We start from the raw sequence: 14,509 nt of genomic DNA, 5'->3' as shown, positions 1-14,509 counted from the left end.
ATATGACTGCAAATTATCTGAAAGAAAAAAAAAACTGCAGGGAGTCCAATTATATAGCATTTATGCTTTTGAGATACAAAAATTTATCTACATGTGAAAGAAAAAGATCACCAAGGCCAACTGGACTTAATCATTTCCATTTTCACAAAATTGTCACCTCTACCATGGTTAACTTTTGGTCATCTATAAAAGATTTGTCTTCATCCATTTTCTCTTCACTATTTAGTTAAGATCTCAGTCTGCCAAACTGATCAAAGCCAGAAAGACCAGGTTAAAGCATAAAGGAAATCATATATTCACAAAATTTGAGTTGGAAGGGGCCTGCAAAGTTCATCTTAAGTGTCAAGAAGTACTCTGGTTTTCTACATCCACAACGAGTAGTCTATTAATATTGACAAGTTATACTTAACAGGTTAAAAAAACAAACTGGTGGTTTGGGAAAATATTTACTGTTCCTTTCCATTAGGCTGAAATAGTCAAGGATTGTTATCCATAGTAACTGCTCATTTGTAATTTATACATGTCATTATTGTTACAGTTAAAAGAGTAGTTGCCATAAACTGTGACTGTGGAAATATGGTTTCAAATAAAAAATATAGTGATCACCATGGGAAAATTCCCAAATATTAAATATACCCAAGGCAGCTGGGTTTTATGGAGATTTAATTAATATAAATAAGGAATGAATAAAAAGGAGAGAGAGAGGAAATAATAGGAAAGGGGCCTAGGCCAGAGCTTTGAGAGAGACTAGTCAGTCATCTTGGTCAGCTTGATTTAGCTACTTCCATGCAAAAAGTGTCAATTTTTTTTTATGATCATTCAAATAGTAAATATTAAAAGATACTATAATACCATATTTTAAAGCATAGATTAAGTTAGGGTTCATTAACTAATTTAATTTGGGGGTGTTGGCTGATGGTTCTTGGCTACTACTCATTCTGGGAGTATGTACTAGGAACTATTACATATACAAAACTCAGTTTCTACAAACCTAAAAAAACAATGGTTTAAACAGGCTAGTAACACCCTAAAGCTATATTTTTAAAAGGATGAAAATGTTATAGTGATAAAATATTACCTGAATCCCAACCTTTGTTCAGTTGTGTATTACAAAATATTGTGATTTGGAGGACAGAGGAAAAAATAGGGGCATTAACAGCTATCGAATTTTACAAAAAGGTTCATAACAGATGCTTGAAAACTGAATGAAAGCACAGAGCCTTTATTGGATCACAGATTATGAATAAGAAAATGGGTGGTACCACTGAGGACAAATTTGCATAGAAATGCAATTTATAAAATTCTCAAGGTAAACAATTTACATCTTTGAAGAAACTGTAGTTAGCTTTGAAAAGTTTCCATACAAGATGTGCAATTCATAATATTCATAATTGCTGCCCAATTAAATGACCTCAGGAAATGTCGAACTTTGGTAAATCATTTGTATCAAATCTCTTGCTGTGGTGGATTCTTCAGTGACGGCGCTGCAGTCAGAACTAGGTAAGACTTGGAAGCTTTCAGGACGATTCAAACCTCCAACACTTCACAGGAGTCTGCATTTCTTAGAACTGAAGGCAACACTAATCAGAAGGAAATAAGCAAAAAGTATCAATTAAAACCCAAACTTGCCAAATGTGTCTACATTCAACGAAATATTAAGTTATGATAAGATTCTGGATGTTCCTTCACAATTCTGATACCAGACGTCGGCTTTGAATAGTCACACTTTATTCTTGTGCCTCTCTTACCTTAGATGAGGCTGAAGTTAAATCAAGGGGAATGAATTACTATGAGTTTTGTAGCCGGTATTCTCAGAGTCAGGATTTTACCCGGGGCCTCCAAATTTAATGTATGTAAAAACTATAGAAAAGAAAGCACTTCTGAATTTTAAATCTGGAGGTCAGAAGTTAAAAGACAAAGTGACCTAAGACAACTAAGAGGGGAACTGTAACAAAGAACTAAAAATAACTAAACCCCTATTATTACATGGAAAACCCCAAATAAAGTGAACATAATTTTCAACCTTAAAAATTTGGCAGATAGTCAATAAAGCTTCCTCTCCTTGGAAGGTATTGTCACACAATTAACTCTCCCCAAGGGTACCAAAATGCTTACCTGTCTAATTCCTTAATTTCATGCAAGTCTCATCCCTGAATGGTAAGAATTTAATAAAAATTGCTATCTTTAGAGATATTTTTTTCCTAGTGAAGTCCCCTCCTCCCATTTTGTGAGACTCCAATACTTTATTCTTTGGAACGACCCACAAAGACTTAAAACTGCATGTTTAAGACAAAGGAATAAAATGAACATTAATAGAACTACTCTTTTAAAATTTGCATCCAGCATCTGGTAATGCCTCCCCCCACCCCTATATATACCATATGGAAACGGATTCAACAAAAAGTAGCAAAGGCTATGGATCTGCAAGGATTTTATTTGACATTTTAGGTCTTGAGATGAATACAGATACACAGATAATCACTTGAAATAGAAACTTTGACTTGGATACACAAATTAAGAGGACACCTATAGTTTTCACACTACCCCAATTAAGTACCTGTTTGGGATTCATTCATACAGCTACAACTTCTCTCAGCAGATTACAGACAAGCCCATGCTTGCAGAAGTGACAACAGCAAGAATCCTATTGTCACTAGCATTTAGTTCTTCTGATTGCTCTAGATCAGTTATTGGACCATGGGCCATTTTAAGCAATACTAAGGCACGCACTTTAAAGTACAAACCTTAAAAGCCAAAATGCTTTAAAAAGGAGGGCAGGAGAAACAAAATATCAGACATTACTAAAAGAATTTTTAGTGTTTGATATTAGGCCATGGGTCTTTTATTCAGACCAGCCTATAAAAATAAGGCTTTCTTGCTAATAACAAGGTTTGATTCAGTTTTAACCTATATACTTGGATCACTCTCTCTGATGGAGGAAAAATTCAATTAATCTGTTGTTTGAGGTTTGAAGGTAAGTTGAAAGCTTAGAAGACCTAGCTCAGACAACAGTATTAAAGACATTTAATATTATTAATAAGAAAAAGACATCATAGAGAAACAAAGTTTGTTAACCATGTAAAATAACTTTCACAGTGAAATCTGGCTTGTTCCTTGGTTATATGTTAAAAATCAAACAGCATATTACAATTTTAAACACTTATTTTCCACAAAACTTCCATTTCTGTCAGACTGAAGAGTGATCTAAATCTCAAAGTAAAGGTTTAGAACCTGAGGAAAAGCAAACACAGTATTTTCAATGAAACACTTATCATACAAATATTATTTGTTTCAATATTTATGCTACATTATTACTGAAATATTTCATTAAATAAATTACTTCACTGACGAAAACTGCAATGCAAAAATTTAATTTGACTTTTTCCTATGCAATTAAACTTGCTCCGGCCATTCATAAAATCCTGACTAATGGTGTACTTGTTATATAAACAAATCAGGAGAACATTGCTTTCTCTTCATACACAGTTTACAGAGCTGGTGAATGAGAGGAAACAGCAAGTTTTTCTGTTTTTTTTTTTAACCATATTTATCAGTTTGGAAATTTGAAATTAGAAGAAAAAGTCTGCCCCTAATTATCTAAAATTTATTTCAGAAATATCCATTTCCCTAGAAACATTCCTAGGTAGTAACTGATTTTTCCCCTTATTTGTTAATATCAAAGTGATTAAAAAATCAATAGCATGCTATAATCAAAGGCAACCATACATTTCCAATTGTGGATCAAATTTAAAACGAACAATTAACAGGATATCATCATAAATAACAAAAATCTCAACAAAACTTGCAGAAACCTATTAATGATGGTTTCTGAACATTTCAACACAACATCAATAAAATTACCCTGGTCATCCTAGTTATAAAGGCTATTGCAAAGAACAAATCACAGCACTATGGTTCTGCTATTTACAGGTCACATTCTTCCCTGCTTAATTTAAAACTTGATAACCCAAACACTAATTCATAGTTTAGGGAAGAATAACACTTACCATTGGTGGGGACGGGGATTGGGGGTGGGGGTGGGGGGGGGGTGAGAAAACCCATTATGATACAAAACCCCAAAGGAAAGGGTAAAAAGAAATCTTCCTTGCCCATGCTTTGCTCTGATGAACTGTGAAGACTTGGTTCAGGAAATGTAGAGCCCAAGCAAATGACAGCCTAAATCTCAGGAGCAAGCTCACAGAGGAGCAAGCAAATATAAAACAAATCCAAGAGGCACAAATAGACATTCAACCCCCTGTGGGAGGGTTCAAAGACAGTGAGACATAAAACCAGTAGGTTTTATAATTCTAACACCTATGATAGAAACCAAATGCAATATATCTCTCCAAAGCAGAACACCTGGTCTCTTCATCCTTTGCAAATATTGACACTTTAACTGATTTTTTTTAAAGTGTATAAATCGCCTTTAAGCAATATCAAAATATAATCATCCAGAATCTATATTTATAATTCTTGATGCATCAGCAATTCAAAGAACCATTATCTCATTTCTATTAAAATTTTTAAAGCAGCTAGACACATATGAAGCACAAATACAACCAACAAAAATAAACTTTGACATGAAAGGAGTAATTTGTAAATATCCAGTTCTATAATACTGCAAAGGAAAATGTTTCAAGGATGTTGATGAACTATAATATTTAGATGAAACATTTATTTTTCGGTCACAAAATATTGAAACTCAAAAGGAATTAGACGGGAGTCAAATACAGAGATGAAATGTACAAGACAAATGAGCAGGCAAACTAAAAGTTCTTGAAAGTATTTTACTTCAGATTGAAAAATGAACAGTTCAACTGTCCTATTTAAATAAAGATTTGCAAGATATACAGTATTTACGAATACAATGCTGGTCATTTGAGGAAATGTAACACACACCTCAATTTTTCCTTCATGCTTTTTTTTTTGTCTTTTAGAAAGATACTGTTTACCAAAAAGAAACTTGAGCAGTCCAGGAAAAGCGATTTTTCCAATAAATTTATGAAAACCATAAATTGAGGCAAACCTAAGATTCCCAATGGAATCAAGATTATCTTCCCGCTACCACCACCTTAAAATAATCACATGCTTATTGAAACACTAATACCTGCACCCTAAGAGTACATTTGCTTTCAACAATGAGGGTGATTCTTTAAAACACAAAAACAAAACAACAACAAAAAAAAGTCAGTGTGGCCAATGCAACACAGATCTTTGCAAGTTTTATATATCTGAAACAGTTTGCTAATAGCAGCTAATACTGGATTATATAATTTATAAATAATTTCTCCCTAAGCAGTAAACAAAAGTCTACACATTCACAATAATCTAAAAAAAAAAACAAAATAAATACTGTGATTATGCATAATGTGGTATGACTTGAACTAGAATCTATAAACAAAAGCTCAACATCTTGTTGATAAAAATTAGTTGATCTGAACAAAATGTGAATCTAAAATGTAAAACATTGTCAAATTAACATCATATTTAAAACTCTTATACTGTTTATACAAGGTAAGTGTTATTTATGAGTTTCCATCTTTTGGAACCTATGTTTCCTTTTTGAAGTAAAACACTAACATATTGAAATATTGATTTCAGTGATGACATTGGTTTTGGTCATATTTTAGCATTATTTTATTTAAAAAGTTGTTGCACTAATAGTGTCCATTACTGTCTGGTTGGTCTGGTATTTTTTAACTGTATATAAAAGAAAAAATTTTAAGCCTATATATATGTGTGTGTGTATATGTATGTATATATGCATGTACATACACACATATATGATATGCATACATATATACACATATATATGCATATAAAAGCTCCTCATCTCAGGAATGGCTTCATTTAACAGAGCCATACACATTGACGATGAACATAGAGCGCTTTTCCCTTCCAAGGAAGCATTTCCATGAATGCCACTTCATATTCTATTATGTTCAATTTTCCCCAACTCAGTTTCAAACTCAACATGTGGTGAATAACAGAATTTTACATCTCATTTGCACTCAAGGCATTCAACTGACCACCACCTAAATTTACAGTATGATTAAAACAAACCAATGTTTAAAAAAGTTTTAATTAAAGGTAACAATTCAGTGAAAGGGCAGGATAAAGAATGGGATGACAAGAAGTGTTTGGTCTTAATAAGGCAATACGAAATACGTCCATTATCAAAGACCATTTAATTTTGAAAGATAAACAATACCAAAAGCATAAAGTGGAGTATAAGAAAATAGTTTTATAAGTATGATTTCATTAAAGCTTAAACAGTTATTCTCTCCCACAGAAGTTTAGCATGAATTTAAAAAAGAATAAAGAATGAGAAAACAAGTACACGCGAGCACAGAGGTTAAAGAAGCCAGCATGCAAATGTTTGTAGAACTCGAGCTGAGGTGTTTTTTTTTTGTTTTTGTTTTTTGTTTTTTACTGCAACAAGAATGGACAACATTCAGGTGGCTTTTTTTTTCCTTTTTAGGAAGAAAAAAAAAGACTGCAAAGAAAAACAAAGTAGTGTAATTGCCCAATGCCAAAGACGACGGCACTATAGAAAACAGTTGCGAGTTCATTATCAGAGATGACTATATAGTTTTTTCAGTGTTTACACAAAAATACATAGTACACATTTTACAAAATAAAATAAACTTCATTTGCCACCATAAATCTTTTCTTTTTAGAGGAAAAACTTTTGCAGCAGGTCACAAGTGTTCTATTAATTCATTTCAATGCTGAGGAAAACAAATTCTGAATAACAGAACTAATCACGTTCCTATATATGGATGTTAAGATGACAATTCAGATTATTTTTCAAACTAATCCTGAGAAAATTCTGTTTACAATTTAAACAGTAATGTTATGTAAAAAGTATTAACAAATCCACTATTACAAATGTCAATTTCCTATAATATGGTCTTCTATATATACACACAATAAAATGGTAAATATATGCAAAAATAATAAAAAAAATCATGCACAAATCACTTTCACCTTTTAAATCTGTTTCCCCACAAAATACATTTTTTCTCCTTCCCCCCTCCTTTTAAACTTTTAGTTTTTGTTTATACCACCCCCTACACACACTGAATACTACCCCTACAATTCAGCATAAAGCTGATGGGATATATATTTATTTTACATTCAAGCTTTTAAATCTTAAAATGACCCTGTTGTATAGCATATGACTTATCAAATGAGCAGCCTTTTTTTTTCCTTTTTGTTTTTGTAGTTGTCAGTCTTCATGATCCATTCCGTGGCGAGCTGGGAAAAAAATGCAGTTGCTAATCAACGTCTGAACAGTCTGAAGCTCCTGAATGAATCCCAGGAGTTGCTATCAAACTATCCTGTAGCATGAGATCATTGCACACAGAAGAACAGTCAATCAAAAGATTGGGAACTATCTACAAAGGTCTGAAAGGGCTGCGTCCCTCTTGTGCCTCCTCTTTTTGCCATGGTAATACTGATTATTTGATTTGCCTTGATGCTGTTTGTTTGTCATCAAGGGGCCATGGCTTGTTGGAGTTGTACCTTGGAAGCCTTTGCTGGAAGAACGAAATAACCTTGCTGATCCATGCTGCAGAAAGGAAAAAAAAATCATCAATATTCTACATTAAATCAGAAAATAGACCTAACCACCAAACATGTTTAAATAGTAACGATCAGTATCATTATTAAAAACATTTTGAGAGTTGCTAAGTCTTCAGAAAGATTTAAACATAATTATAAGATGCTATAATAGTGATCACTTAATATTACATTAATTTGACGTATTTAAATTTTCAATGTCTAATCATTACTGTAGAAGCACTTCACATAAATAACAAATTTAATTCAAGGCCTATAGACATACAGAACTTTTTTTTAAACTGCTACTTGTGCTACTGAAGCCAATCTTCACAGAAATGTAGGTATTCCTCCACATTGTGATAGGTAACACAAAATCAGTTACAGCTACCTTTTAAGGGCTTTATATGATCATTTTTATTCATTTATATGCAAGATCTTCTTTCCTTCCTAGTAATATTCTACTTGTGCTAATATTAAAATTCCTCCATGACTACATGTTAACAGTAGAGGATCATGTCACAATAGCAAAGGGGAAAAAATATGAGATTTAAATTATATTGTGTATTCCTCCCTATATTGTATCTGTCAAAGGAGAGAGGGAAAGATGGAGTACTAGATGCGAAATGCTGTCGTGTCACATAAGGGTCAATATTTGATTAATTTTGTTAAACTGCATTTTTTCTCCTCAATCTTCTAAAATATAATTTCTCTAGTTGGGAAGATGCTAAGGAAGAATTATATTCAGAAATAATGGTAGATTAAGAACCAAAGCATCTACAAAAACAAAAAGTTATGGTTGACCAAACTTTTGAAATTGTTCTTGACCTGGGTTGGTTCACCCCTCCCTTAGGCAGCCTGACAGTCACTCTCAGGATCTCATCATATTGTCCTCAGATTTAGTTTGGTAGCTCAGAATTCCTAATGCTAGGCATGCCACCAGCTTCAGCTTCTGCTAACAGCAGGGATTACAGGGATATGCCACCAAGCCCAGCCAGGGTTTTCAAAAATAATTTTTATGGCACTTTCTAAAATATACTTCCCTATCTTCTTCAGAAAATACAGAGAGAATAACAATCATTTTTAATGAGTCTTTGGAATTAGGGTTTTTTATTGTACTGTAATGTAACATGAGATGTTAAGAGCACTTCTATGCTTTTACCTCTTGTGCCTAATTTTATAGTTTGCTATTTCCTTTGTCAACTGCTTTTCCTTGATGACAATAATTTCTCCTTGTTGTCATGTTACAATATATAGAAAACATTTTTTAAAAATTCTGATTCTTTGTTCATGGACACATAGCAATTTTTAGACAACTAAAAGGCTTGAAGTTTGGGGTTCTGAAAAAGTCAAAGGTAACATTAATCAATCACTCTTGGCTAACAATCATCTGTTCCATTCAGAGCTCAGCACTCAAACAGAGTGCTTCATATCAACAACATATAAAATTCCAAAGTACCCAAGAGATTATGTATAAACCATGTTATGGAACCATGAAAAAACACTTAAGGTAATTAGCATTGCTAATTATTAGTATTATTAGGGTTTTTTTTTTAATTTTTTTATTATAGAAGTATTTTTTTATTTTTTTAAATAAAAAATTTATAATTTTTTATTATAGAAGTATTATATAAACCTTTTCATAGAAATGAAGGGCCCATTTAAGTTATTAGATTTAGGATAAGTTGTATTGATTAGAAAAGAGCTCTATTATTAGGAAGAGTCTTATTAGGTACCCATTATTCTGTGGAATTTCCTATATTAAGATAAAACAAATGTATTCCCAGACTAATAATTTTCTTTAAATAGGTTATTATTTAAGTCATTCACATTTAACATTAATATATTCCTTCAAAATTATTTTGCATTAAAGAGGAATAATAATTTTAAAGAGAAATTCCACACACCTGAGATTTGTTAGTGCTATTGGCTGAATTAGGAGGTTGGTTGTTTTGTATTTTCCCTCCTGATTGGGAGGATTCCAAAGATACTTCTTGTGATCCCACTCTGTTCACAGTAGACTGACGACAAATCAGCTGCTTAGATGTTTTGCATGGTGTTGCATCAGAATCCTTAATATAAATCACATACTAATCAGACTATGCAATATTTAAAATGTACAGAATTCAAAGGAAAATGTCAAAACAATTATCTCAACAACAAATGCCCTTTTGACTAAATTAATCCTTTTAAAACTTGAGAGTGAGGATGGATAGGTGGTTCAGGGGACTGAGAACCAAACCTAAAGAGGGGAGGGTCCTGGGTTCAAATTTGACCTCAGATATTTCCTAGCTAGTTACCTAGTCCTTACTGCTCTGCTCTTCCACTTTAGAAACAATACACAGTATATTGATTCTAAAATGGAAGTTAAAGGTTTTAAAAGATATATTACAGATTTCTAAGAAAGAATTATAGAAAAGACAAGGTTTGGGTTTTGCTTTTTTAACAGAATTAATTTTCCTCTAGATTTAACTACTGAGTTTAAGGTACTTATAAGTAATAAAAGGGCTCCTATTAATTTTTGTCCTCTTTACTTATTTTTTAAATTTCCACATAAGTTTTCCAAAGTTATATGATCCAAATTGGCTCCCTCCCTTCTTCTTCCTCTCTCCAAGAGCTGGCAAGCAATTTAATCTAGGTTATACATGTATTATCACATGAACCATATTTCCATATTATTCATTTTTGTAAATGAATAATCTTATAAAACCCAAAACCCCAAAGCATATGCCCAAATAAACAAGTGATAAATCACATGCTCTCATCCGCATTCCTACTCCAATAGTTCTTTCTCTGGAAGTGGATAGTATTCATTTTTTATAAGACCCTCAGAATTGTTCTAGATCATTGTATTGCTGTTAGGATCCAAGTCCACCACATTTGATTATTCCACAATATTGCTATTACTGAGTACAATGTTTTTCTGGCTCTGCTTATTTCTCCTATTCATTTTCAAATGATTAAAATCCTATCAATGCTTAGTTTCACATTGTTTCCCCTCAAATAGCCCTTCAAGTCAGTACTGTCATTTTTTTTTAAATTTACACTTACACAACAGCATGCTGTAACATGATGAAGAATGGACTAAAAATTAGGATCAAAGATTTAAAGCTAGAAGAATCCTTATAGGACATTTCTCTAATACAGCCTCCTTATTTAACAATGGAAAACTAAACTTATTCAAATCTAAGTTACTTGTCCATGATCATAGAGTTAGGAAGTATCAAGAAGCAGGATTTAAACCCAGTATTCCTGACTCCACATACAGTCACTACACCATGCTGCCTCTGAGGAGACCTGAGTTCTCCTTCTGACTCAAACACTACCAATATGGCTTAAGACAAATTTCTTCTCTTTGGACCCCAGATTTATCATATATAAAATTATGTGGTTTAACTAGATAATTAATAACTAAGGCTCCTTACTATTTGGACATTCTCAAATTTAAAAATTTTCAGTTGTTTAAACCTATTAGCATCTACTTCAATATATATGGGCCCAATATCACTGTCTCAATATATACATCTGGTTTCTGTGCAACTACGGTCTCTTTTTATCTTCTTTTGGTGGTCACAGGTTTACACAATCCCTAATTTTTCTGTCTTATGGCTGCTCTGCTTTCTCTCAAAAGCTTCTCTAACTTCATGCTGAGTGAAGAAGCACTTCTGTGTTTCATAAAACTTCAGTGAACCAAAAACATGCTAACAGATCTGTAGTATGCATAGAGAGGTATAGATAAAGATATATAAACATATTTATATATCTAAATATACACAAACAATATCACTATCATTTGATGACTAGCTCATTTTTAGTTAATGGAAATTTCATTAATTTTGCTTTACTTATAGTAGTATTTTTATATAACATATCCTATGTAAAGCTTAAATACTTGGTAATTAGTAAAAGTTTGTATCTCACTTAAGTAACTTCAAACTTAATTGTCATAAAGTATTAAATAAGTGGATCACTAATAAGTAATATATAAAATAATTTAATAATTAAAACATCTAGATATTCAGTAATCAAAAAATGAACTAACTTTAAAATTTTCAGATGGTTAATATACCAGAAAAACTTCTAATTCCAAAACAGATTTATTTTAAAATATTTATACTTACAACATCACTAGAACTGGACTGCGTGGCAGAAGAGGAAGACACTGGACCTGATGAAGAGTTTGAAGAGTGTTTACTAAGAGATTCCGAAGTTTTACTTCTACATTTTCCCAGGGATTCATTCTCTTCAGATAGATTATTGTTACACTTATCTAACTGCTGATTATCTACTATCAAGGTAACACCGTTTCCTGAAAGAGTGGTAAGAAATTGGAAAACGTTTCTTCCCATAAATATGCACAGTGTATAAAAGTCCATGTAAGATTAAATAAATATCAGATAATCTTACCATTGCATGAAGGTTCAGGTCTATTCTGCAAGCCCCACTGCTTTGATATCCAATCTCTATAGGTAGCCACTTCATCTGTCACTCTAATTATTCTACCTAAAATGCTTCAAATGTTTAAAAAAGAACATATTAGAATATAAAAACACAGAACTCAGGACTTGATTTGATCTACTCATTTTAGTTAAACTTTTACCTTTCAGTTTCGTTGTTGGGATAGTACTTTGCTATTGGTGATACTGCATGACTCAAAACAACATATGCATAATCAAAGGCCTGTTTCACTTGCATGGCACCATACGAACTCCTCCCAACATCATTACCTTAAAAACAAATGCATACATAAATGTAGTAAAGTTTATTTGATTTGAAATTATATTTTATACTATAGTATATAAACCAGTACTAGAACTACATACAAAACTTCGGCCACATATTTTTTAAGATGATTATATACCAAATCTCTGAATATATCTATCACATATCTAGTGCTTATTTTTAAGGTATTTTTTAGGTATTAAATGTAGCTTTGCCAAAAAGGATTATATAACACAAATAATAATAATAAGTGGGTGGCTCTGTGAATTGAGAGCCAAGCCTAGAGACAAGAGGTCCTAGGGAGGGAGGGAGAGGGAAAAGAAGAAGAAGGAGGGAGAGGGGGAAGGAGAAAGGGAGGAGAAGGAGAGGGGGAAGGAGAAAGGGAGAAGGAGAGGAAGAGGGAGAGGGAGAGAGAGACTAAACTTTTCAAATGATGACCAATACCAAACTAAGACATAAATATAATACCCAAAATCTATGGGAAAAGTTACTTTATTGGTACTTTTCAAGATAATGCTAAATCAAATAAGGCAAAAAGAGCTAAATGGAAATTATAGCATGAGGACAAAATTATCTCCACAAATCCATTAATCACAGAGTGATTCAGCTATATAGCTGCAATTCTCATTACCATTAACTATCTTCAAACTAATTATACGTTAAAGATATAAATATCAAAGTCCTAGTTGAAATCTTGTTACATGCAATGGAAGATACTTAGGGCTCAGAAAACAAATTACCAAACTGTACTATACACCATCTATATCACATAATGAATGCTTCTTTTTGAATGACAAAGGTGAATCGAAGATTTTCTCCAAACTTATATGGAAGTAATTCTCTTGGTTTGCCTGTAAAAGTAAGCTATTTCAAGCTATAATAAACTGACTATACAACTTGCTTTCTATGGGTTTCCACAGATCTAACTTAACATTAATACCTGGCTGTAGCGGGTCTTCAATATACAGCATTGACGGCCGATAGCCATCCAGCATATTTTTCTGCACTTCATCTTTGGCCACATATGAACCACCATCCTTTATCCGGATGCCAGTCTTTAGATAATTGAAGTGACGTCCATACAACTCAAAAAATTCTATTAAGAGAACACCATAGTTGGTATTGGGTATGCAAGCATCTTCCCTGGGATGCAGCTGGACAGAAGAAAAAAAGAATAAGTTTTAGTAATTCTTCCTTGGCATCTAAGAAACAAGAAATACTACACTTCTTCTATTAAAACATATACATAAAAATTGATATGGGACTAAAAATAGAAGTCTTACAAGAAAATCTTTCTTCTCAGTATTTACTATGATTTACTAAACCTATGATTCACTAAAAAACATATATTTTTAAATGCTCATTTAAATGCTTGTGCCACCTGGAGTGGTTTAACAACTAATTAGAATTTAATTTTTTTAAATTGAGTATGTATGAAATAATAATCTATAATGGTATATTAGGTTCCATATTACTTACCTGCAGAAAACTGACTGCCATTAAAAAGAGACTATAAGAACCAATTCCACCTGTGAACACTTCATTAAGGTCTCTCTGTAATAAGAACTGTTTCAATACTAAAACCAGGTAGGGTAATACAGGATATTTCTGGAAAAAAAATAGTAAAGTTTTATTTTCATTAATTCCTGGTTAAGAACCTTAGGAATGACCAAAGAACAAAGTAGACTTAATCATTCAAATAATTACATGTAAAAGTATCTACTATTGAAATATTCTCTGCTTGGCACTCCATGGAAAACTTTGGTAAAATGATTTAAGCAGAGAATTTTACGTTAGTTTTAAAGTTATATATAACCAAGATTTTTCTCATTAGACATAATTTTTAGAGGAGGTATTTCAATATACATTACAGAGAACATAAGTTAAGTGCATTCTATTTGGGGATTCTTATTTGATAACATCATTACTTGAAGACATACTTTTAGTTAAGCATAAACAACACAAGAAAAGTACATTTATAAGCATTCCAAAACACTAAATTGGGAAAGTTTCAAGAAACTGCTTTCACTTAGATTATAGTCAATCAGACAATCCCAGAATTTTTGTCAATTATGATATACTAAAAATTTTAAATAAGTTGCACTCAATGGGCAAACCAGATTTAGCTACCCTGAATTGCAAAAAGAATCTATAGAAACATAAAAGGATTAATAGAAAGTGTTTTTAAAGAAATGCTGAATGCCAATGGAGAAGAAGAGCCTGA

At 32.3% G+C, this 14,509-nt stretch overlaps 1 protein-coding gene across 7 annotated transcripts in view; it reads right to left on the bottom strand.

Annotated features, from left to right (window-relative positions):
- Positions 1-1,194: 1,194 nt before the first annotated feature.
- The window catches only part of TENT4B (terminal nucleotidyltransferase 4B), a 54,434-nt gene continuing 41,119 nt past the window's right edge, over positions 1,195-14,509 (bottom strand). For 3 of the 7 annotated variants that reach the window (XM_056812272.1, XM_056812273.1, XM_056812270.1), the window contains 7 exons: positions 13,765-13,893; positions 13,226-13,439; positions 12,164-12,290; positions 11,971-12,074; positions 11,685-11,872; positions 9,471-9,635; positions 4,768-7,573 (listed from right to left, as the gene is read on the bottom strand). In XM_056812272.1, the coding sequence (XP_056668250.1) occupies positions 7,397-7,573; positions 9,471-9,635; positions 11,685-11,872; positions 11,971-12,074; positions 12,164-12,290; positions 13,226-13,439; positions 13,765-13,893 (1,104 nt within the window). In that variant the 3' untranslated portion in view covers positions 4,768-7,396. Of the gene's footprint in view, positions 1,581-4,767; positions 7,574-9,470; positions 9,636-11,684; positions 11,873-11,970; positions 12,075-12,163; positions 12,291-13,225; positions 13,440-13,764; positions 13,894-14,509 lie in introns of those variants that run through there. The other 4 variants (XM_056812276.1, XM_056812271.1, XM_056812274.1 and 1 more) reach the window with 4 other exon arrangements.

The sequence above is a fragment of the Monodelphis domestica genome, chromosome 1 (genome assembly GCF_027887165.1).
Source record: "Monodelphis domestica isolate mMonDom1 chromosome 1, mMonDom1.pri, whole genome shotgun sequence".
NCBI classification, from domain to species: Eukaryota; Metazoa; Chordata; class Mammalia; order Didelphimorphia; family Didelphidae; genus Monodelphis; species Monodelphis domestica.
The sequence above is the reverse complement of the archived record's forward strand: the minus strand, read 5'-3'. Positions and strand labels throughout refer to the sequence as shown.